At 34.3% G+C, this 25986-nt stretch overlaps 1 protein-coding gene across 3 annotated transcripts in view; it reads left to right on the top strand.

Annotated features, from left to right (window-relative positions):
* Positions 1 to 25949, top strand: part of LOC129242721 (ATP-binding cassette sub-family G member 1) — a 42187-nt gene extending 16238 nt beyond the window's left edge. For all 3 annotated transcript variants that reach the window (XM_054879518.1, XM_054879519.1, XM_054879520.1), the window contains exons 4-10: positions 18432 to 18561; positions 19896 to 20434; positions 20527 to 21006; positions 21092 to 21208; positions 22574 to 22674; positions 22743 to 22898; positions 25132 to 25949. In XM_054879518.1, the coding sequence (XP_054735493.1) occupies positions 18432 to 18561; positions 19896 to 20434; positions 20527 to 21006; positions 21092 to 21208; positions 22574 to 22674; positions 22743 to 22898; positions 25132 to 25473 (1865 nt within the window). In that variant the 3' untranslated portion in view covers positions 25474 to 25949. The remainder of the gene's footprint in view (positions 1 to 18431; positions 18562 to 19895; positions 20435 to 20526; positions 21007 to 21091; positions 21209 to 22573; positions 22675 to 22742; positions 22899 to 25131) is intronic.
* The last annotated feature ends 37 nt before the right edge of the window (positions 25950 to 25986 follow it).

Raw genomic sequence — 25986 nt, 5'->3', positions numbered from 1 at the left:
GTATAAAACCGCCTATTGTCAAGATTTGATATTCATTATTTATTATTAACTAGGAACTCTGTTGAAATAAGTAACCTCTTTGAAAATCAAAATATTTGTAAATGTGACCATAATCTTACCATAGTTAGATAAGAAATAATTAAATTAATAAATCTGCTATTAATTGGTGGGCAATTATATTTTATATTTTATGCTTTTTATAATTTATTCCCAGCGACAAGGGGAAAGCAAATGCTGGTTTGAAAAGCACGTGCATTGTACGTAGTGTTACAATCGTGTGCTGAAAATTATAAATTTCAAATTATCTTCAAGTTAAATTGTCAATTTCGATTAGAATTTTTCTGGCGAACGTTAATAATTCCAATACTAATTGTCGTTGTTGCAATTTTAGTATTAGCAACTTTTTATACAATACTTTATTGCATTTTATTGTCATACAAGTTTTTTTCCTGCTTCGCAGTTGACAGGCATCTGAATTATAATTATAATTACATGAGATCAACTGTGCAAGATACGTAAGTATGTAAGTATGTGTGAACGTAATTTTTACCGCTCATCATTTTGCGAGCTAAGCCAACTAACATGTCGTTGTGCTCAGAAAGCCGCACAATAAATATATTAACAAGTAATAGAGATGTGTGCCCCGTGATACCGGGAGCCCGACCGGGGTTCCAGAAATTCCGGGACTAGTCGTTTCAAAACCCGAAATTGTTGAGCATAATTTTTTTCATTAAATGTTATTAGTCAAATTTTCATCAGAAAAATGGCTCTTTTTAAGGAAATAAAAGCTTTATTTGGAACATTAGAGAGAATAGAGTTTTTAGAGCGCGAAAAAATAGCAACCAAATATTAACGATGCACATAGCGGTTAGCTTGAAGAAAAAATTGCATAATGCTTTGACTAGCAGTTCGCAAACTTCAGGGTTGGTCGCAAACTGCTATTAGTTTTCATTAAGAAAATTGATATTTTTCTCATGGTGGTGGTAGAAACCTTCAAAAACATTTCAATTTCTACGAGTATCAACAATCGAGCCAAGAAGTGTCGAAGCAGAGTGGTGTTGCTCATCTGTTGGTTTTGTATGCTGTAAATTTAGATCATGCTTAGAGGGTAACCCTTTTAATACTTCAATTTTTTTAAGACCAAAATTTTTATCCAAACAAACATTAATTAAATCTCGAAAAGTAATTCGGTAATATATTTCAGTTATGCGTCGCTATTGCTGAAATTTTCCTGTTGAAAATTAGCTTTTGTATTTAGAATTTGCCTCTAACCGTTTGCCGTTAGCTGATAGAAGGCTAACGGAAGGCTTCTGAGCATATTCTGCCTCCAAAACATGCTAAATTTTACAAGTATTAGCTGCACTGGTTGTGTTCAACACTAACATCCGGGAACTATTGCGTTGTACACTTGTAGTTGGCTAATTGGAAAAAATTGGCAATTGGAAGCCAGAATAATGCACTGTCTCTATACTGCGGTAGTTAGACCAATTCTCTACTATGTCTCTCTTGTGTGGTGAAACGTCTTTAAGAAAGGTATGAAATTAAAAAAAAAAATAGCAAGGTGCAAAGAGTGGCACCTGTTTTCGTGAGGGCAGCCATGTCTTTGAAAGCAATAATTGGGACAATAAACCTCTTTCCAATAAGGCAATAAGATCGAGTACTTTAAAAGAGTATTTGAATATTTATGGTTACGATAATATCCCAACAGGTATTTCAAAGCATTACATTCAAAGCACTGAAGGGCAATAACTAAGGTCATGACACTGGTATAGCGAAATGCGATACCTGGAGAAGATATCAACTTTTTTACTGGCTACCAAGCGCCCGTAAAATCCCTCATAAGCAATCGAAATATCAAAGATGTTAACCATAAAATGCAGCACATCCCTTAACGAGAGAACTAAATCAGTATGTCAAAATATAGGGCCCGCCATCTATCCTTACGGATTTGAACTAGGTATTATTTGAAGAATGGTAACACTTAGCTGTCATTTGATTTGACAGAAAATTAGTTTTATTCTTCCGCTGAACGAAAATGGTTGTGTATACGCTCAAAGAACGCTGCGAAATATTGCGACATTACTTTGAAAATCATGGTAATGTTGCAGAATGTGTACGAAAATTACGTACGGTAATGGGAAGAAGAAAAACACCGAATGAAGCGTATGTGCGTTACTTTGCGAAAAAAGTAAGAGAAACTGTGTTGCTTATTGACAAACCAACGCGTGACCGACCAAAAACCGTGCGCACATCCGAAAATATTGCTGCTGTGGCCGAGAGTGTTCGTGAATCACCAGAAACGTCAGTTCACCGTCGTTCTCAACAATTGGACATTTCGGAGACATCATTGAGACGAATGGTATGACGCCGTATGGGATGGTGCATGGCTAGCCGAGGCAGCCATATGAATGAAGTTGTGTTCCATCATTAACCGAAAGGATTGTTCTTCAAAATAAAAAAAAACAGTTTGGAAAAATATTGAGTAGTTTCTTTTTTATAGCATTTTTAAATCCGTAAAGTTATATGGCGGACTCTATTATATATTATGTGGATTCCAGGGTAAAGAGAGACAAATAGGAGAGTTGTTGGGCAGATGAGCTAGCGAGGCACTCAACTGCCTAACGGGTACACAGAAAATTATAAAGGTATAGTATACGCTTATAGACATTTAAGGTACTTTATAGAGAATTTTGAAGGAATAGCGAACGAAAGCGGGCATGACGAGCCTGCATGCGGTATCACCCGGTAATTGTGACCGATAATCAATGCTAAACGCACAGAATCTCTGTTGAGTCAGAATATGATCTTACCACAGTAATTTCTGTGAAAACTGGGGTACTGTCTGGCAGTTACACCCAGTCTAATCTTCAGAAACTGCTAAGATGATGAAGAGGAATTTGCATCTTTTGTGCCGCTGTGCTGCTCTATCTAGACGAAGATACACCATTTTATGTAGACAATTCAGCAAAGAGCTCAAAGACCTCAGCTCTGTGGAAAACAGGGATCTCTCAAAGTTCACATGTGTTTTAGGGAGGTTTAGCTCCCTCCATGCGGCTTTGTGATCGATTTTTTTTAAACAATTAATTGCCGGTTTTTTTCTCGAAAATCTGAAAAATATTTCCTGAGGCCGCCATATTGTTAATTTTGAAAAAAAACTTTCGATCAGGCACTGGATTATCTAGTAATAAAAATAATTTCTCTTGTCCGACTGATTTTAGATGAATCTCCAAGAGCTTGTGATGATCACCGCAAGGGACTTCTGGAGAAACGGGCTCCACACAAACAGCGATAAACTTATACAATTATTATTTTTAATTTTTTTTAATTTTGCTAAAGTGAACTCAAAACATGATGTATTAATGCTATGATTTTTTTTTTGTAAAATAAAGCAATTGACTAGCAAAAAAAAAAAAGATTGAAAACCATCATTTTTTTGGGGCTCTGACTATATAAAATCGCCTTTGCTATTTTGGATGTTTATTGTGAAAGAAAATCGATTACTTAACACTTTTCAAAATTGCACTTACATATGGAAAGATCTTATCCAAACCTTATTTGAAAATCTATGAAATCGGTCACCAATCATTCTCCTCTTTCTCCAGAATTACAGGGATTTTGAAAGAAATAACTACAATACTTAAAACGTACGCAGGGTACAGGTGTTTACTTATATGTAAAGATCAGTTTTTCTGAACCCAGAAAAAAGTCTATATTATTCTACTCGTATTCGCGTTCCTATTATAAAAAAAAAAATCTTGGTAACTACTTATAATTATTTATGAACGAATGGGATAAATGCCAAGCAGTATAGTCAACTAAATGTACTAGTTAGGAAGTAGTTACTTTTAATTGCAAGTAGGTGTTAACTTTATAAGTGGGCATCACCAATTATAAATCACCTCCTGACAATGCTAAAAATCAATTAAAATACTGGTATTTATAAGCACATAGCGGCGATATTTATATGAATAAATTAGTTTTTTATTGGAAGGTAATGCAGTCATATTTATATATATATAATTGGCGCGTACACCCTTTTTGGGTGTTTTGCCGAGCTCCTCCTCCTATTTGTGGTGTGCGTCTTGATGTTGTTCCACAAATGGAGGGACCTCCACTTTCAAACCGACTCCGAACGGCAGATATTTTATTTCTCTCTAAAAAAATATTGTGAATAGGGAATACACAATGTCGGATATATATAAGTATATAAATATGTAAATTACTACATTGCATTGAATTATGTAAAGAGATGTAAAAAGATAAAGTACATTTTTTAAATAATAATAATGGGAATTTTGCTGATTCTAACGAAGATATAATATGAGTGTACTTTAAATTTGCATAACAACATTCGTTTTCCTAATTTTCGAAGTTCTTATTTACGTAAAATTGCATCCAAATTCCAGCATTCGCTATCGCTGAAACTCCGAAATTTCCAAAATTCGAACGGTAGAAAATGTCGGTGTTTTTTTGTTTTTTGTCGGGACAACTAGCAAGTATAGCACTCAGATACAAATAAGTCCATTGTACTGCACTCGGATTCCCTTTTAATTTTCTTTAAATCTACCCGATCTCCTAAGAAATCTCAGTAGATCTTATAGTGCCAAGGAGCCAAGGTGTTCGCTTCTTAGCCCATCAGTGCCAAAGACCTCAAGCCTGGAAGTGGTCCGCCGTCTCATCCTCCTTTTCACAAGTTGGGCAGAGTACACTGTCTGAGATGCCTACCTTTTCCATGTACTTCGTCCACAGAAAGTGGCCCGTCATCTGTCCAACCAGCTGTCTGCAGTCCCTTCTGCTTAATGACGGGGGGATCTGCAACAATCGGTCGGACATGACAGGTAATATCAGTTTAGTCTATTTGCAGCCTTTCTCAGCTTGCCAAGCTCACTTGTGGGTTGTAGGAACCCATTCGCTTGATTTTTTTTTAAATGTGATTCTGGATTTTTTATCGTCAAAAATCTCCAAAGAAAACTTGGATAGTTTTATTGCTAAGATGAGGGCATTACGAAGATATTTGTTTCTATCAAGCCTTTTATTTTACTAAAATAATTCAGTTTTTACGACACAAAATGTTGTGAATAAATTTTTTAGTGATACGGCCTTCGGATATAAAGGGTGGTAGTGAATAAGTATTTATTTGCAAATAAGCAGTCCCGAACAAGCTGCGTGTAGAAATAATGGGTCAAGTACTTCAAAGAACCCAAAACGCCCGATAATTCCTACTGACGAGACGAACAAAAGCCGCCTTCAAATATTCATTCCACCTTGACTACAGCGTCTGTCTTCATGTGAGAATCGGCTTAAACAACGTCTGCTTCGTAGCAAGCGGTTGCCTCTTGGAAATGCTATTCCTCGCAAGCTATACCTAAGGTGGCAGCCCGCGCACCAGGATAGGGATTCTAGGCTGACAACCTATTACTTCGAAATCACATTGTTACTGAATCCAGAAAATTAAATGATTATAATGGAATTCGATCTCCGTTGAGGACATTTGCCAATTAATATACTTTTTGCGACACATTTTTTTGGAAAAAAATTTTATGTTTTTTGTTTTTAAATCTTTGGGAATCAAATTTTACAAAATATTCCCCTCAAATCTTGTTTTTAGTTTTTTTTTTAATTTTTGAATATAAAATATACCCAAAGGAAATCTGTTAAAGGTGGCATCGGCAAATCAGCTGATTTGTTTTTTTCCTTCCGCCGTGATCATGTGGCTGTCAGCCCAGAATTAATCAAGGCGAATTCATTTTTTGTTTTCTACTTTTCCAATACAATCCAACGTACTAAATATTGTTGTTGGTCCAGAGCTACCACCTTTAATGAATGCGCCTTGAATATACGATTTCAAAAACTTTTTTAAGAAATAATTTTAAGATTTTCTGTAACATTTTTGGGAATAATTTTTTTCTCATTTTTGAAAAAATTTATTTTCCATAGTGGGATGTTGAAAATTTTGGTATAGAGTGTTTTAAAGTGAAATATCTCCGGTTCTTTTTGAAATTTTTAAGATTTTTTTCACTTTTTTGTAATAAATTGCACCTTTTAAAATCGTTTTTTGGAAAATAATCTCATGTTTTTGTTAAAAATTTTTGTGAACAAAAAAATTTTTCTTATTTTTGGAAAATAATTTCTATTTCTTTATTTTCCCCATTAACAGCTGAGACTATACTCTGTAATGCTCTTTAAAACGTTGTCTGACTTTAATCATCTCTCAACCGTTTTAGATTTGGACCTTTCTGGGGCCAAACAGGTATTTTAAATACAAGTATAAAATTACTTTCTATGTAACAAGTCAAAGTAATACTTCATAAATATCTGTTATTTTAGTTTCATAATCATTAGTTTCATTAAAATTCAATTTTAACTGGTATATATTTTTTGCAATTTAATGGTTTCTTATGTTGATAATCTAATTTACTACACTTTTTAATCTTAGATATTCCAAAATTTTTATTTTGGTTTTGAATTAATATCTTAAATGCCTGTTCTAAATTTGTTAGACATTATTGCGTAAATAAATAAATAATAATAGTACTTCAAATACGCACAGCGAACCTGTGAAGCATCGGTGCAAAGCACTGCTCTGCTAAAAAAATTTCAATTTGCTTATTATACTCAAACCCACAAATAAACCAATTTTCAGAAAAAATTACCGCAATGGCCAAATTACGTGGGTTACTTGACATGGAGTTGCTCTCCAGTGTCATTGACGAATCTTAAAAAAAAGATTATGCAATATAATTTGCTGAAATACATTTTGCAAACCTATCGTGGGCAAACTCCTTGTGTTCTTCTAAATATGGAACGATCATACTCGTATACCTATACATTAGGCCGGGTCGATTTGTGGGGAGGCAAAAAACTCGCCCATTGCTCTGTGAAAATCATATTCTATGGATCAAAATAAGAAACTTTGCCGAAGGAACCATACCTCTAAAACGAATTCTGATGTCCCCCACTTTGGGTCGAACTTTTTAGTTTCTTTTTCTTGTAAAGGCCAAAAATGGTGATATTTTGAAATGATTGTATGAGGAACCCGCCGGGGGAGTTCCAGGGGGTGTGCCACTGGCATGGGTGGATCGGCCGTCCAAAGTTAGTGGTGGTCGGTCATACATTTGGACTCGATTGGAGCACTCTAAATGGGTCAAAGTGAGATTTTTCGTTCGACCCAAATTGGGGGACATCAGAAATCGTTTTAGAGGTATGGTTCCTTCGGCAAAGTTTCTTATTTCGGTCCCTAGAATACGATTTTCACAGAGCAATGAGCGATTTTTAAATCGACCCGCCCTACTATACATAGATATTTTTGCGCTTTTGTCACTCTTTTACTTTTTTCCTTTTAATTAAACAGTTGTTTTGCCTATAATGAAGTATTTTAAACAAATAATAATAAAAATACTATCTATTTTTATTGAATTTCCTTTTTTTGCGGCAACTTCTTCTCGTCATTTACTGCGTTTTAAGCGAAATGTGGGGATTTTTAGCGATGGCAAATATGCTAAAATGGGAATTTCGGCTATATGACTTGTCAAAGGCAGCTGACATACAAGGTGAAGTCCAAAATTAACAAGACTCAACTAAAATAGAAGCGACAGGAGCTTTGTTCTGATAACTTCAAGTTTATTTATTCAAAATAGTCCCCTCGCCTGGGGGAGGAGTCCCCTCTCGAAAGAGTGTTTCAGGTCATTCACCTTTCCTTTCATTGCCAAATGCAATTTTTCGAATAGGTAGAATTCACAGGGAGCCATATGAGGTGAATACGTTGAGTGATTGATGGTTAAAATGCGATTTCTAGTCAAAAAATCGGTCACAAGAGTGGATCGATGAGATAATGCATTATCATGCAATAAGCGGTATTCAGGGCGAATTCGACGGATTAGATGCAACAAACGCTTCAAAACGCCAAGATAGAATATTGCATTGTCGGTTTGGTCCGTTGGCACGAACTCCTTGTGGACAATTCGCGTGGAATCGTAAAAACAAATGAGCATCGACTTGATTTTTGACTTCTCTAAACGCGAGTTTTTGGGTGGCGGCTCGTCTGGGGCCTTCCATTCGGCACTTTGACGCTTAGTTTCAGGCTCATGTTGGAAACACCACGTTTCATCACCAGTTACAATGTTGTAAAAAAGTTCTCATCTTTTCTCGCCTCTTTAATGAGGTCTTTCGAATGTTGAATTCTAAGCAATTTTTGGTCCTCAGCTAACTTGTGCGGAATGAAACGTGCAAAGACCTTTCGTGATCCCAAATGATCATTTAAAATGCGATAAATCGATGTTTTGATGACATTTAATTCCGATTCTATAAATTTCAACGATGATTTCGGTTAATTTTTGATAAACTTACGAACAATTTTGATGGAGTTTTCATTGATTACTAATTTTGTCTATTGTGTGTCTATTGTCATTTATGTCCTCACAACCAGCTCTGAAACGTGTAAACCACTCATTAACTCTGGCATGAGATAGACAATCATCGCCATAAACTTTTTTCGTCACTTCAAATGTTTCGTTAAACGTTTCACCGATTTTAAACAAAACTTGATATTAGCTCTTTGTTCGAAACTCATTTTTGTGCCTATTACACAAACATACTGACATTTTAGACGCAATAACTTCGCTTCCAATGAACTGAATGTCACCAAGCTTTCACTGGAAGTCAGCTGGGGATGTAACTTCCAACGCACTAACTAATTAAAAAGATGGCGCCACCAAAAATATTTTTATGACGCCAGTCTTGTTTATTTTGGACTTCGCCTTGTATTATTCAATTAATTTCGTTCATACCTAAAATCTTAAAAAAAATAATTACCGAAGGCTGGAGATTTTTAGAGCTAGAATCGAAAGTATCGCTAAAATTCATTTCAAGACTTATGGCGGTGAAGGCGGTGAAGTTTTAGTGATAGCGAATGCTGGAATCCGGCTTCTCGTTAGGCTTAAGTATTTAAAATTATTGCTCTTAGCACGTAGCGTGTATTTTTATAATAACCGTATAAATGTCACTGGACATTGCTAGTTGATGATTGATGATGATGATAAAGTACGGTCCAATGGGTAATGCGAACATCCCCAACACTAAATGCAATCACACTTCAGAATCTTTCCACACAGTTCATCGCTATCGTTTGATGGCTTCAAATTAAGTTGATTACACATAATTCACTTACAGAGTTATATGTACAAGCATATACATATTTCGGAACATTTTAATTTTCCTATTGAAGTAGCACAATTTAATCCTGTGTACATACGTGCACACATATACTATATACATATATATACACACACATAATCATGCACAACAACGAGGTAAGGGTGTGTCGCACTGAGGCCGAAAGAGAAAGGCCGGGTTTAGATTGAAAATTGTAGGAAAAGGACCTGAGTAATGTTAACGGCTATTTTATTCTGCTTTATAAATATCTTCCAAGACTGCACGAAAGAGTTTCTCAATTTGTATTTTGCAATAATAATTTTATTTAATTTAGATTTGAAATGTTTACGGAAAAACTTCATTCAGGGTTTATATTTTATTCTAGCGAAGTTCTCGAATCAGTGCACCAATTCGAAATGAATATGGGATTTCTTAGCCCAATGTACGATTACTTTTGCGTAGAAATCTTGACCTGCATCCAACAAAATCAAATTAACTCAAGAAAATAAGTATAATTTGAAGTGCAAAAGCTTCTTGGTTATGCGCTGTAAAATTTTGAAAAAGAAAATCTTAATTTCATTCAAGGCGCATTCATTAAAGGTGGTGCCACTAGACCAACAACAATGTTTTGTACGTTTGATTGTCAAACAAATCATTGGCAAAACAGAAAACAAAAAATGAATTTGCTTTGTTTCATTCTGGGCTGACAGCCACATGGACACGCCGAAAGAAAAAAAGCAAATCAGCTGATTTACCGATACCACCTTTAATAGATTCGGCTTGATATCATTCAAGAGATATTTTCAATGATGAAATTAGTTTTTGATTGAATAGTTTTGTCAATAAGCCAAGTATGCGCTATTGGATAGTAGCAAACTCGCACGTGCTTCACGAGTCTGGTGTGTGTTCTAGCCGTCATGCTATGGTCAAGGGAACTCACTATTGGAAAGTTATTTTTGAGCAGAGTTGATGGTGGCACAGTTGGTTACACAATTTATGAATAAAACAGAAATCTTGGCATCGTGTAATCTCAAGAAATGGTCCAGTCGAATGGTCACGTCACGTTAAGCTTATCAAGTAAATAGTAATAAAGGCTCTCAGGAATAATTTATAAAGGAAATTATCCTAAGCTCGGCCGATTTGTAGGGAAGGGTGGCGAAAAAACACAGGTTTATTTAAGAGATTAGGTCATTGTAAAGAAATACAAACAAAAATTTTTTTTTGCTTCAAGGATTCCTAAATAAAGGTGAAAACAATTTATAATTGCTTATATTTGGCGTATTTACCGTACTGAAATCTTTAAGCACAACTACATTTCTTAAGTCGCCCGGGCTCTTAATTCGAGGAAGTCTTGAGAGATTAAATTGAAATTTGAACTGTATATTCGCTAATTAAATTCTATATAGATGCATTTTTTATTGCATACATACAAACAAACGTATGTACACGTATGTTTTCTTAAGGGGGGGTGGGGGTAAGGGATAAAAATCGATTTTTTTTTTGCATGTTATTGTAGTAAAACATTTCAAAAATACCGTGTTAAAATTTTAAGTCAATCTGAGCAGAACTTTTTAAGTTATAGAGCATAAAGCCGAGCCGCCTCAAACATCTGCCGAGACGCAGCAGTTGCGCGCGTAGTCCGTTACAAACTTTAAACGCGGTTTTCTCGAACCTTTTTTTTTTAAGTGCGTAGTCATTGGCATTTGAAAACTACTCAACCGATCCTTTTGAAATTTTGCACACATATTTTACATATAAAAAACCTCCCCCCAACGTTTTGTTTTCGCCATTTTTTTTTATATTAAGGTGGTTTTACACCTACAAAATGGCGGCATTTTTTCGTCAAAAATCACTTTTTACTTCAAACGACTACCAAAGGGCTGAAAATGAAAATAAATCGTCAAAATAAACGTTGGGGGGAAGTTTAACTTATACTTTAACTAAATTATTCAATGTTTTTGATTTCAGATGATTCTACGCTGAGATATGCTGACTACTGCAAAATGTATTTTTGAAAAGACGTCTACGTAAATGTGCTCTCATTCAATGTGCAATATTTTTACATGAAAATTTTATCAAATATTCTTGAAATGTTACTTTATAATATGCAACAACTTTTAATAAACTGACTTGAACCGTTTCGCTACAATAAATTCATGAAAAAAGTGTTTTTTTTTTAGCGTTTATCCCTTACCCCCCTCCCCTTAATGAACAAGTAACGAATGGTTAATTTCATTTTCTTTAAGGGAGGAAACCGATTTAGGAGGCCGAAATTTTGGTGTTCTTCGTGAATTTTTTGAACAAGGAAGGAATAATCAGAAATTGTTTAAACTTGGAGGGTATTTTATTCATATTTTTAAGTACACTTTAAAATTCTTTCAAGCCATTTTCGTCGGAAATAGTGGCGTTAGAACATCTTGCCCATGGACGATCGCCATCCGAGTATCTTTCTGGTGGGCATTCCTGAATTTGCAATTTTTCTCTGTAATCAACAACAATTTTGTTTTTCGTTAACAACATGTTTCCTAAGAATATGAACCTAACTTTGATAAAATAATATTGAATATTGCATATTTTTGAGACGTTTGAACACAATGTCAATTTTTTATACCATATTTGTTAATCTAATTTGCTTAAAAGTTTTTTTTTAATGATAATACAGGGTGGCTGATGAATTTTGCTACATTAAGAAACTCAAATAACTTTTTTTTTAGTTTATGGAATTCATTTATTTTTTTTTCAAGTTGAAGTTATTAAATGTAGCTTAACTAGTTTTAAAAATAATTGAATTTAAATGCCCCCCATGCTCGTTGACACAAGTGCGGCATCTTAGTAAAAAGTTGTTCATTGCTGCTTTGAGAGTTGCGACAGGAATAGCCGCAATTGTTGCCCGAATGGATTGTTTTAGTTCATCCAAATTTGTTGGCTTTGTTTTATAAACTTCTTGTTTACATAAACCCCACAAGAAAAAGTCAGGTGCAGTAAGGTCAGGCGACCTGGGGGGCCAACGAAATTCGGAGTTTCTTGAAATCAGTTTATTGGGAAATTTTCGTCGCAACTCTGTCATAACAGTCTGGGCTATGTGAGACGTTGCCCCATCTTCTTCTTCTTTCAGCATTTTCAAATAACGGTCTCCAGTAACCGTAACGGTGTGACCATTTTCTTCAAAAAAATAAGGCCCGACAATACAGCGTGAAGAAACCGCACACCACACTGTCACGCGAAGAGGATGCAATTCCGTCTCGTGGAGTATCTGTGGGTTAGAAGTACTCCATATTCGACAATTTTGTTTGTTCACATTGCCGTTTTAATCGAAATGGGCCTCATCAGACATGAAAAGGCAGTTTAACATGTTTTGGTCTTCTTCCACCATTTGCAGGATCTTCTGGCAAAATTCCAAGCGAATCGGCAAGTCTGCTGCATTCAGTTTGTTAACCATTTGAATTTTGTAGGGAAATAAGTCTAAATCTTTGTGCATTATTGTTTGCAAAGACTCTCGGCTGACACCAAGTTGAGCAGATAAGCTTCTTGTTGAAACCCTTGGATTGCTTTGTATAGCTGCAGCTACAGCAGCGATCGTTTCCTCCGTCCGAACTGGTGGGTTTCGATGATAAGGCCTTCTTGCGACTGTTCCTTGCTCAGCAAAATTATTCACCAGTCTCATTATGGTCCATCTGCTCGGGGGATCGCCGCCAAACATCCGCCTGTACTCTCTCTGTACCAAAACTACGGACTCCAGTGCGTGATAGCGGCGGACTATCCAAATTCTTGTTTGCGTGTCCCAGTTATCCATTTTAATAAATTTTAAAGATCAATCTGCAAATTAAAACAAAAATAGAACAGATAACTTAAAAAGAAAAAAAGTTATTCAATTTTTTTTTTGGTAGCGGCTTTCATCAGCCACCCTGTACATATAATCCCAGAATTAGGTTTATATGAATATGAATTCAATAAAGAATACTCCAAAAAAATTTCATAACGATTGGTCGATAACTTGTTGAGCTAGAGTGCCCACCAGTTGAAAGAAGTCGTTTCGAGAAAAACGCCGTTCTAGCTACCGCGCGCTACGGTGCCTTAAGTACTTATAGAATCAGGAATAATTCGAATTTCGCTTTAAAATTGTTACCACATATTCTTGAGTAATTGTACTAACAATTTATGCAATAAAAAAATTCGATTTTTTTATAAGTCTAAACTGGTTTCCCCCCTTAATATTACTTTGAAAAAATAATTTCGGCAGCTTATGGCATGTCAAACAAAGAAGTTTTCCAAAATTTTCCTTTATTTCTTGTCCCATTTCAAACAAAAACAAATGCTTACATACAGATTTTTTCCACCCCCTTTATAATAAGAACATCGAAACTTTACGCTTGTTTCGCAAATTTCAAAATGCGCGGTCATAGTGGGACACCCTTCTACTGGTCTTAGGGTATTTCCTGTTGTATTTGTGCTGTTTAATCAGCTTAGAGTTAAAAGCGCATAATTTATCATCACTGCCATCGTCATTTTACACTTCCACGTACGGTACGTTCTCATGTTAAAATTTTTGTATTTTTTATTTTTATATTTAGTAGGGCTCAATATAAATGCAGTTCACTTATAATTTCCAATGTGTGCTGTGCATAATAAATAAATTGAACTGGACTACTGAACGAGTGAGCGAATGAGTGTCGGTAAAATTTGTTTACAGTGAATTTTTTGTATTAATTTCTTCTTTTTTGTTGCTTTTTAGCGACCATTAAGTAAAAAGTCACGTTGTCGTGTAAACATACACGATTCGTGTGCGTGCAAATGTCATATGCACCTCAACAAGCAGAAAAGACAGCAGCGAGTGCAGATAACAGCAACACAATTGACAGACTATATTCGTACCAGCGCAGAAGTCATAACAAGCATCAGTGAGTGACTCAACAATTGCCGTCTTTTTGGTTTTTGCGATGTAGGTGCCACTCTTGTATTTGTACGCATGTATTTATTTGTTAAATTTGCGGCAATCAATGCAAATACGTTTGCAAATAAAAACAAAAAAAAGGGCGTTGTCAAGTTCATTGCACGCATGGCATGTGAGTTTTACTGGCTCTTACAACACACAGCTCTTTTTTCCTTTAATCTATTTGCTGTGGTTATCTGCGGATTGCAGGTGCAATATTTATATTCTGTATACGCCAACATTGGCTATTAAATTCATTCACGGCTTCAACAACATTGTTATTCCTCGCTGACGTGTAGTACAAGAATTGTTGGTACAAACCCACAACAACAACAAAATATGATATTGGCCATTCTTATTGCGGTCGTATCGCACTTCTTGTGAGTTATATTTATGTGACTTGTAAACAATTGTGCCTACCAATTTAACCAGTCCATTGTACGAATCATTGTTCATAACTCATAGACTCTCTTTTGTTCTGTTTGTTTTTGGCATTGCTTTTATGCACCATCATTTACCACATAACATTAGTGGATGCCAACCAGAAGTCAATTAATTTGTTTACATTCGGATTGCCTGATGGCTACATAGCTTTCAAAATATAATTTACTTAAATTTTTGTTTATATGGGCATGTCAGTTTGGTATTTACTTTATTGCTGTTGTCATTTGAGAAGTTGCATTTTAAGCAAGTAACCATATAGTCGATTTGCCATGTCATTGAATTTATGCTAAAAAATGCTATATATATTTTTGTACATACGAATTATTTATTTCTAACCCTTTCTTTTCATATACAACCTGTTGCAAATTTATAAATGCACCACTATTTTTTTGCAAAATTATAATTAATAATACAACAAAAACCAGGTAACCCAAAGTTTCAAACTAGGTACACAAATTTTCAAAACCCCATCAAAACTTTCGGGCGCCGTAGCCGAATGGGTTGGTGCGTGACTACCATTCGGAATTTACAAAGAGAACGTTGGTTCGAATCTCGGTGAAACACCAAAATTAAGAAAATCGTTTTTCTAATAGCGGTCGCCCCTCGGCAGGCAATGTATTTCTGCCATGAAAAAGCACCTCTTAAAAATATCTGCCGTTCGGAGTCGGCTTGAAACTTTAGGTCCCTCCATTTGTGGAACAACATCAAGACGCACACCTCAAATAGGAGGAGGAGCTCGTCCAAACACCCAAAAAGGGTGTACGCGCCAATTATATATATATATATATATACATATATAGGTATATCAAAACTTTCAACTTTTCCACCAGAATTGAGAACTTTTTTGATAAGCAGTTTTATAGCCAATTGCACAAAGTGCAAGATTTAAGGGGCTACAAAATACCGTTAATTTTTTTTTTTTTTGGATTTTCTTCGCACACATCTTTCACTTTCTTCATCAAAATACATGCTCGAATTTTTGTATAATATATGGAAGAAAGGCCTGGTTGAAAAGTGCGTCTTAATGATTTTTCACAATTACAAGACTCTACAGTTTCATGCCAATGAGATTTTGGCAAAAAGTGAGAATACTACAGCCAAAGCAAGAACACTATGCTCGGATTTTCAACTTTTTATGGGCAAAGGTTCTGATAGTGGATCATAATTAATTGGGAAAGTGAAAGTGCAACTTTTACAAAATTTGGCGTATGATAAATTAAAAGGAAATTTTTTTAATTATAAAAACACATTAAATTAGAGTTTATAAATTATTTTTTTGCATCGTATATATTATCAGGACGCACTCCACAACTAGGAGGAGGAGCTCGGCCAAACGCTAAAAAAGGGTGTACGCGCCAATTATAGGTATATATTAAACGGTTTTTCATTTCAAAATATATGCAGGAAGGTTGTTTCTATATGAGGCTCATCGACATCAAGTTAAATTTTCAATCGCACCATCCCGAAGCCTAGAGCCAATGTAAAAAGAAATGGATATGGCACAGAATTTAGAAGGCTCCTTATCACAGATTTTGAATTTGCAGTGATATGAGTTAAACGTCAAAGGAAAAAGGCCTCTGATGTAAGATGCTTCTATTCGACTTGATCTGATAAAATTAATATAAGATAAATTTTAAAACAGTTAGGCTATTCTTGTAGTATGTAAATTATTTATATTTAATGGACAATAGTCATATATATATAATTGGCGCGTACACCCTTTTTCGGAGTTTGCCTGAGCTCCTCCTCCTATTACAATATCACGATTGCCATAGATTATTTAAAATTTTTTTAATGATTAAAATTGTGTTTTATTATAAATTCCATTTTGACTCTGTTATAGTCAACTTGAAACGCATTTTATCACTAAAACAGAGTTTTACGTCTAAAATTAGGAGATCGTGATTTTAAAATGTTAAAATATGGATCTAAATTGTTATTTTACTCCCAAAATGATGTGAAATTTAAAATCAGTAACAAGATTTTAATAAATTAAAATACAAGTGAAGCAATATAATTCTAATTAGAGAATATTACGAGATTTTGCGATTTTTGTTGATGCAGTGCCGACCATATAAATCCCGACTTATATATTTATGTAGGTACATACATTAAAATATCCATGCATATTTCAGCAAATACTTCTACTTGCATGTAACCAAAGAACGTAAATTAGTGACACAGGGTGAACTAATTAAAGTACCAATATTCCTATATATTTCTGTCTAGTTAATTATTCCGTTTCATATGGATAACTCTGTTCGCTCTCATTTGAGCAGAAGCTAGGTTTAACATACATGGCTTTGATTGACAAAATTTCAGAAACTGATTTTAAGTTAGAATTTCCGTTGGACCGTGTCTATTGCTCTTATAGAAATTAATATTTTGACTAAAATATGTGGTCCTAGGTTGTAGAACTAGAACTAGGAGGACTTTGGATGTCGTGAAATTTAATTTCCTGAACTGAAATAAATGATAATCATTTTATTTGCATGCAGTACTGTTACAATTCATATCAGCAAAGGCGAATATTCGCGCTTGACATGATAGTGGATGGCACGATGGCTAACCTTGATTATACATACATACTCATGCACTCAGTATATATGCAGTATGTACTCAGTAGATGCATTTCCGCAAACGTGCTAATGAGGCTAAAAATTTACAAAGATCTTCTACAGAATCACTCATAAAGTTTTATTTCAACATAACATAACATACATACATACATATATTACATATATTTATGAACGTAGTTATTATACCTATGTGAATGCTTGTGGGTATGTGTGTGAGTACGAAGTCAATGCCAATGCCAAACCGTGCACATAAACAAACCAAAAATTAATATAATATTGCATTTACGCGAATCAAGTAGGGATGTGTATAAGTATTAGAAAACGTAACTGAATCATTTTGACAGCTTCATATAAATTCTTGACCCCACTCCAGACCAAAGGTCTGCTTATTAATGTGCATATATATGTATATGTATATGTACGTAGCGGTGCTACGCCTTACACTGGTTCGCTGCACGTATTTGAAGATAACCCGCAAACTTATAGGAATCCTACTATGAAACTTTAAGGGATTACTGCGCATAGACTCAGCTCTTGAATAAAAATATAGAGGGAGCTGTTTTTCAAACATCACAAAGAAAACTATCAAAAAATTTGGACAAGACTATAACATTTGAAACTGAAAACAAAAAAAAATATTTTAAGTACATTTCATTCTAAAAACTTGAAAAAAAATTAAAAATATTAAAAACAACCGAAGATGTTTCACTTTAAAAAACTCTATATAAAATTTCCAATATTGAAGTTATAGGAATTCCACTATGAAACTTTCATTTTTTCAAAAGTGACAAAACCAATTTATTTTCCAAAACTTAAAATTTTTTTCTAAGAAAAATTTTTATAGGGTATAATGGAAAAAATTAAAGACAAAATCTGGGGTAGGTGCTTTTCATATTTTTCCCCCAAAATTTTTTAATAAAAACACAACGATTTTTTTTTGATGTATGCGCCATTTGCAAAAATTATAAAACTTCTGATAGGGTGTTTAATTTTGCGCCATCTTGTATTATTATATACTTCTTATACTTCGATGGGCCGCCACAAATATTCGTTATAATACACCTCTACGTTAGTGTGGGTATAATAATTTAAAAAAATTTGTCGATAAAGTCGTTTTATTTCTCTAAACTTTGTTGTTTATTAATTTGCTAATATTATACATATACAGAAACAATGAGATAATACTATTTGATGAGGCAACTATTTATTACACAAATTAAAAAACGGTCCCACTATCAATTTGTGCACATTGTACGTTTAAGTATTTGCAGGCTGTCATAAAATGTATTTAATGTACCCACTAATATTGAGTATTTTTTCTTTTTTAGTTAAAGTCACTGGCACCCGTCAAATTTTACGCGGCGTGAGCGGCAGTTTTCGCAATGGGCAATTGTCGGCAATCATGGGTCCTTCCGGTGCGGGGAAGAGTAGTTTACTGAATGCTTTATCGGGTTTTCGGTAAGTACAAAACTTTATGTCTACAAATGAATCACAGAAAATGAAAGAAGATATAACAAAAAAATGACCGCGTGTTCAAAGTTTGTACATATCAGTAAATAATGCACACAAACATACATATATTTATATCAAAAGCATTTGTTCAATGCTAAATTGATTCTATCTATACATTTTTGCTTTCGGCTGTTTGAAACTGGTATTTTTATTGCAGATTAGTTCACTTCCTAAACACAATTTTTTTTTGTCGTGAGTCTGTAGCAATTACAAAAACAAAGTTCCTAGTTTGGTTTTTTTATGACTTTTAATTTTTCGCTTTGGGCTCTTTTAAAATGTATTTTGATTGATGCCTTTTTAATTATTATTGGTGTTTTAATGTACTGTTAAAAAACAATTATTATTTTTGATAGCATGCTTTGGCGCAAACTTACTTACATATATACAAATGTATGTACTATACCCTATGATCTGAAAGTACCATGAATGATTAAATAAAACAAAACAGAGTTCAATTTCAGGCAAATTTATTTTATCTCCTTCAAAATATGACCCGTCTGAAGAACCACACATGTGCCAACGTTTAACCCAGCCGTCCATGTACCCTGGTAGGCCGACGAAGAGATCGCCTTCAGCTCCTTCGTCGCATTCTCTTTGATCTCCTCTATCGACGGAAATCTCCTTCCCGAAGTGATAACTTCAACTTGCGGAACAAAAAGAAGTCGCACGGGGATATATCAGGTGAATACGGTGCTTGCACGATGGTATTTACTTGGTGTTTGGTCAAATAATCCAGCACAATTTGGGTTCGGTGCGATGTCGCGTTATCATCATGCAAAGTCCAAGAATTGTTTGCCCTAATTCCCGCCGGCCAGGCAGACAGTAATGATCCGATAGCGCTAAAAAGTGGCAGATGTGTGTCTTACCATCATAGGAAAAAAATATGGACCGGTTCCCACGTGCGCGGTTCGTTTAAATTAAACATTCCCGGTACTTTCTGATCATAGGGTTTATTTATTCCCAAAATAATGGTAATGATCTTCCTAAAAATATGTGTACGTTATTTTATTTTTAACAAAAACATTTTTTTAACCTTTAATATCAATAAATGCAGTCGTTATCATGGTTAAACATAACTCAAATCTAAAAATAAAAAAACTTTAAATTTCAAGATTAGTAAATGTTAGGTTAGGTTGTAACTTGTGGCCCACTGTAATGCCGCATGGGCAACTAGCCTCGAGATATTATTGAGAAACACATTTCAAACACCCCGACAACTCTGAAAATTAACCTAATAACAGAATTAATCAAGCATTTGTCTCTCCATCTCCTTCCCTTAGTACCTCAGATGTCAGTGGACACATAAAAATCGAACGCAAAGGTTCTTGCTATATCACCCAAGACGATAATCATCAAACACTACTCACTGTCGAGGAACTAATGGCGCTTAGCTGTAATCTCAAATTACCTCATTCTAACCGTAAAACTGAGCTAATTACTGAGATACTTGAGAATCTCCATTTAAACCATCGACGTAACATCTACGCGGAAAAGTTAAGTGGCGGCGAGCGTAAACGTCTCTCAATTGCACTCGAATTGGTAGCGAATCCTAAAATATTTTTTCTTGACGAACCCACCAGTGGTCTGGATGATGTGACAGCGGCGCAATGCATCCGTTTACTTAGTGAATTGGCCAAACAGGGACTCACTATTGTTTGCACAATACATCAGCCGTCAGCGACGATTTTCAATTATTTCGATAGTGTTTTTGTGTTAGCGAGCGGAAAATGCGTCTACCAGGGTCCACCAGTTGCGGTCATACCATTTTTACGGCATATAAACGTGGAGTGTCCCAAGTATTATAGTCCATCAGATTACAGTGAGTTTACTTAGCACACATACATACATACATACCTACATATGCATATAGAAACTTGAGTTCACACATTGCTTGTTCTGCCTTGCTTGTAGTCATTGAGCTTTGTGATGCGGACGATGGGAAAATCATACCTTTGCTGAGCGAGCTAACAGACAATGGCAAATGGATATATGCACCACAACAGCAACACCAACAACAACAGCCACTACAAATGCAGCAACAGCTAAATGAAACAAATGGCACGTCTGTGGTGTCGTTTCCGCGGCAGCGTTCCAAAGATTTTCATCAAGCGGTGAAAACTTTCTTCGTAGAGGAGCCAAAGCGTAGTCGTTTGCAACATTTGCTCTGGGCCGGCACGAATTTCTCCACCGATGGTACGCTTATTGGCGGTGTGACAGCATTTTATGAGCACTTGAAAAACTTTACTAAGCTGCTCGATCCCGAACGTGAGAATACCTCGGGTTTCCATCAGTTCTGTGTGCTTTTGAAAATGATGTTGGTGCGCACAATGCGCTCCCGAGTTATTTTGCTCATACAGTTTTTGCATCATGTGTTGACGGCGTTGTTTTTCGGTAAGTGCAGTAGTTTGTGCATTTATATATATATATATGCAAATGTAAAAACAACAACAACTAAATTGTATTTCAATATTTTTAGGCTTGATTTTCTTAAATCTGGGAAATCAGGGCTCGCGCATGTTTGACCATTTGAAATTCTGCATTGGCGTTGTTATAATCATCGCATATACGCAAGTCATGGTGCCCATATTGAGCTGTAAGTAAAATTTGAGCATTACAAGCACAGTGAAACCTCGCTAACTTGATTCTTAGAATATTAAAAATTTTATCACATTTCAATATAGGGAAAATTGTGTGTATTTAATAATTTAGAAGTGGAATTAAGATGAAAAAATAGCAGCAGACAATAGAAAGTTTTTAATGATCACAGAAAGTATATAATGATGATATATATATATAATATATATAATATTATATATAAAAATTTTCCAGTAACTTGATTTCCGAGAATTTGCTCTCAACGAGAAGAATTTGAAAAAAAGTGCTTGAACGCAAAACCAGTAACAATTTGGAGGTTAGGTTGAAGCAATTGAAGCCCGTTGTCATGTCGCATGAGGAAAGTTTTCCGATTAATTGAATAAATTGTTGGCGGGAAAAATCACAAATCACAATTTTTTCAGCTGAGCTATCTCGCATTAAATTAAAAAAAAAAAACTAAGCAAATAAAATGCAAAAGAACGAGCTTCGGATTCACATGATTTCATTTTATCCATAAGAATTTCTGCCGTATCATCATCGCTATCAGATGAAGAACATTCCATTGGCAATCACAGCTTTCTTCATATTTTCCTGCTTCCGTCTAGGCGTGTATGTAATGCCAAATTATTTAATAACTAGGAAGTACAAGCATAAAACACAAAAGATACCTTCAATGTTTTCGATTTGTATTTCGGAATCTGCAGCAACGATGACTGAAGGCTGTGGTTTAGAAGTACGTACCTCTATATCATTGGCCGATTCCTATTTAATATATAACTTAAAATAAAATTTATAAATTTTATCTAAAACTGATTTACTTATATTCTCCATTTAAATTAAAAAAAATGTTAATTTAGAGCTTTGACCCAATTCGCAAATTTGAATTCGTGTTTATTTTTTACTTTGCGATCCAGCTGAAAGTCTCCGTTGCTAGCGCTGCGATATCTTTTTGTTTACTTAACAATTCTACTGTTATTTAAGCTTAAAAAAAATAAAAATAAAATACTTTCCGATCAGCTGTTTTTTCTCATTTGCAAATTCTTACAATTAAAAATGTATTCAGTAAAAACTTGTAGTTTCCCCTCAAAATGAAATGTCATTTTGCTCTCTCACTTTCCCCTACTCTGCAAATTTTTTTGTTACATAAACACCAACATTTGATAATTTGTAACAATTGTTATTGTATTATAATATTGTTATTGTACAAGCGATTGTTACAGATTATTTGCTTCATGCACAGACCTTCTAATTTAATTTATATAAAAGAAAATAAATATTTCTAATGAAATTTCAATTTCTTTACTCTGGTATTCCATAACTACATCCCTTATTTTTATTTATTTATAATTTTTTGTTCGTACAGATCCCATGGAAATAAAAATCGTACGGAAAGAGACATTCAATCGCTGGTATAAGCTAACACCCTATTATATGGCTTTGAGTATTTCACGTTTGCCCTTACAGGTAATTAATGGAAATATTGACAGATGGAATATAAATAAAATTAAATGATTTCTTTGTAAAAACTTTAGATCTTTTTGAATATGATAATGCTCACGATCATTTATTGGATGACTGGACTGCCGGCACAATGGTGGCGTTTCGGCTTGTTTTCCTGTGTTGGTTTAATGACATCGCTGATTGGAGAAGGCATGGGATTGGCTATTGGAATGACATTCAGTATAACGGTTAGTAAAATAAAATAAAATACATATGTACATAGTACGTACACACGTGTTTACAATAAAAGCAGCGTTGCTGATTGCAAGGTTTTGAAAATTTATTAGTTTTTTAATTTATTTCTATTATTTTTTTATTTTTATTATATTTTTTTATTTTTGTTTTATTATTTTATTTTTTTTTAAATATGACCCTTTGCTTCTTAATGGAACTTAGGAACTTATATATATAAATAAGTTATAAATTATAAAAATATATTTTACACTACAATAAAATTCAAAAATCCATATTAACTTGAATTTTGAAAGTTTGTACAAAATTAAAAATAAAAAAATCAACAAATTATCATCAAAATTTTAAACCTTTTAATAAGAGAGGTATGCAGATTTGCAGTCCATTGAAATTTTATGTAATTAAGTGCCAGTTTAAAGTAGCTCAGAATATTGTTTTTTTTTTTTTGTTTTTTTGTTATTTTATAATTATTCGATCCTAACGCAACAAGGGTAAACCTTATAATTATTAGTGCTATTCACAATTTCAGCGTTGATTTTTGATAATTGCTTTTGTTGACGGTGTTTGTGTATTTTCTTCCATAAAACGCACTGTGTACAGAAAATAAAGGTGGCGCCTTCCGAAAAGCTCAACTTTATTTTTAGCAATTTTGACAACCAGCTGACGTCGTCGGTTGTATAATTCCAAATAAATAAACAAAAGCAAATAAACAAAACAAACCACTTGTTTGTTAATATTCAGTGAATGACTTGCTAATATTGCGATTTTAAGATTTGTGATTTTTAAATGAAGCAAACTCATAAAATTGAAGTGCTTCGTGTTAAAATGTGAAAGCACGAATTATAAAAATACATTCAATCATTCTTGCATAAAATTAATGCTGGAAATTTTATATGGAGGAAATGCACAAAACTGCAGGCAAAAAAAAACACCCTGAGAAAAAAGTTCAAAACTTGGTATAAACATGGCTTTTGTTGTAGTATAAACGATATTTTTATAGAAAACAAATTAAAGAAAATAAAAAATAGTCAAGTATATCCTTTAGATTAGTATATCCTTTGTTGGATGTTTTGTTGTTGTTGTAGCAGTTTACTAAACCCTGCGAGTGCGGTGTAGTTACCGATCACCTTCGTCTAACTCATTTAACGGTAGGCCCAAAAATCGTATTGTTTCGACAGGTTGAGTTCAGTTCGGTGTTTGGTCGAGCTTCACCTCTGATTTTTGCTCTATGTCTTGTTTTATGCCATTGCTTTATGCCACCTTTAAAAATTAAACTCTTTGTTTTAAGCTTTTTTGATCAGTTTTTTCAAGGCAGAAATTCACTTGGAGATCAGTCACTGCGTGACGCGTGGGCGACCGTTATTAGAAACAACTTTTTTCACTCATTTGCGTTTCATGCCCACAGTAGGTTTTGAGCCCGATAGTCAAATACAAACTTTTTCGAAGTAAAATGAAATAATATAAAATAAATACAATAAATTAAAATAAAAAGATGAATTTAAATTGCGATAAATAAAAAACAAATGTTAATTTTGTCGCCACGTAGTTTTAAAACAAATTTATTAAACACTTTTAGCGAAAACTATGCGCTTATAATTTCATTCACCAAACACATAAGTGTGCACTTTCAACCGGCTTAAGAAGTATTCAAATGAAAGCGAAACTTCTTTTGTTATTATAATCCAACCTCCTGGTCATTAAAAGCTCGACGCAGGCTTAGCTTGCAATTTCTCTTAAATAAATTGTAGTTATCACCTTCATGAACTTTCGTCTCATTAGTCTGCCTAATGTATACAATTCTCATCAGGTTTATGAAAAATTTGCTTACAAACCATATTGGAGGTACTTCTGAGCTTGGTCAAATATTCCGAATTACAATTCTTCGGAATAGTAATCTAGATTTTGGTTTTTCGCTACTTACCTTCAAAAAAAATATGTCCATCTTTAATCTTAACCTTATGTTGGACACCTTTTTTAAAGCCTATAATTGCGCACCTGGTCCTGGCCTTTTTTCGTTCTGTTCGAGGATCCTTTTTAAAAGATTATATCCATAAATCGGTAGAAATATAAATTTTACGAAGCTACCTGGAAGCTCAAGTTGCTTGGTTAAATAAATAAATAAATATATCATACAACTATTACATTAATTATCAGGCGGGAAATATACGAAAACATTCGATCAAAAAAGCTTTTATATCAACTACTAATATTTCCTTTCTTTCTCCACAGAATGGCAGCGCTGTTGGTCCACTGACACTGGCTCCTCTCCTCGGCTTAGCTGTCTATGGTTTCGACTTTGCCCCACAAATACCATACGCAATGAATCTTCTCATGAAATTCAGTTATATACGAGTCGCAGTACTGGCGTTAATACTTTCAGTTTTCGGTTTTGATCGTCCAAACTTGGAGTGCAGTGATATCTACTGTCATTTCGCTGATCCACGAGTGCTGCTTAAGTTCCTGGATATTGAACACTTATCAATGTGCTACCTTTTCTCGCTACTCACAATACTAATGCTCTTCTACCGAGTCCTAATGTATTTGAGTTTGTGCAGACGTTGTGGCACCTGAGGGTTAATGTTAGTTATTAAATGTAAATGTGATTTCTAGTATTAAGTGGTGAAGTTAGGGTTAATAAAAAAGAAAAAAAGGTTTGATGGTTAATATTAGTTGCTGCTTAAGCATGTTTGTAGGTGTATATGAAATCGTTAGTGGGCAATTTAATGCTGTGATAAAAAATATTTTAATAGCTTTAAGATATTTATAGTGTCTTTAGTAACTTAAATTGAAAACAAACCATTTTTATAGCACAGAAAGCAAACTTTTTATACTTACGAGTTCGAGGGTCTCCAGTTAAATTTAACAAAACTTTTAAATGTACATTTTTTTAAGACCGAAAGCGAGTTTATTTTTATAAGATACTTAAAAATATTCCATTGTCTTTACATACATAATAAACATTTAATAAAAAGCAGGGCTTCTTTCTTTGAAAACATTAAGCATATAGACATTTCTTGTTCTTCATTTTACTCTATAACTTGCAACAATCCCACGAATTTATTCGTTTCTTTTTCCAATTTCTTT

Source organism: Anastrepha obliqua, chromosome 3, assembly GCF_027943255.1.
Source record: "Anastrepha obliqua isolate idAnaObli1 chromosome 3, idAnaObli1_1.0, whole genome shotgun sequence".
NCBI classification, from domain to species: Eukaryota; Metazoa; Arthropoda; class Insecta; order Diptera; family Tephritidae; genus Anastrepha; species Anastrepha obliqua.
This window is presented reverse-complemented; position numbering and strand designations above follow the sequence as displayed.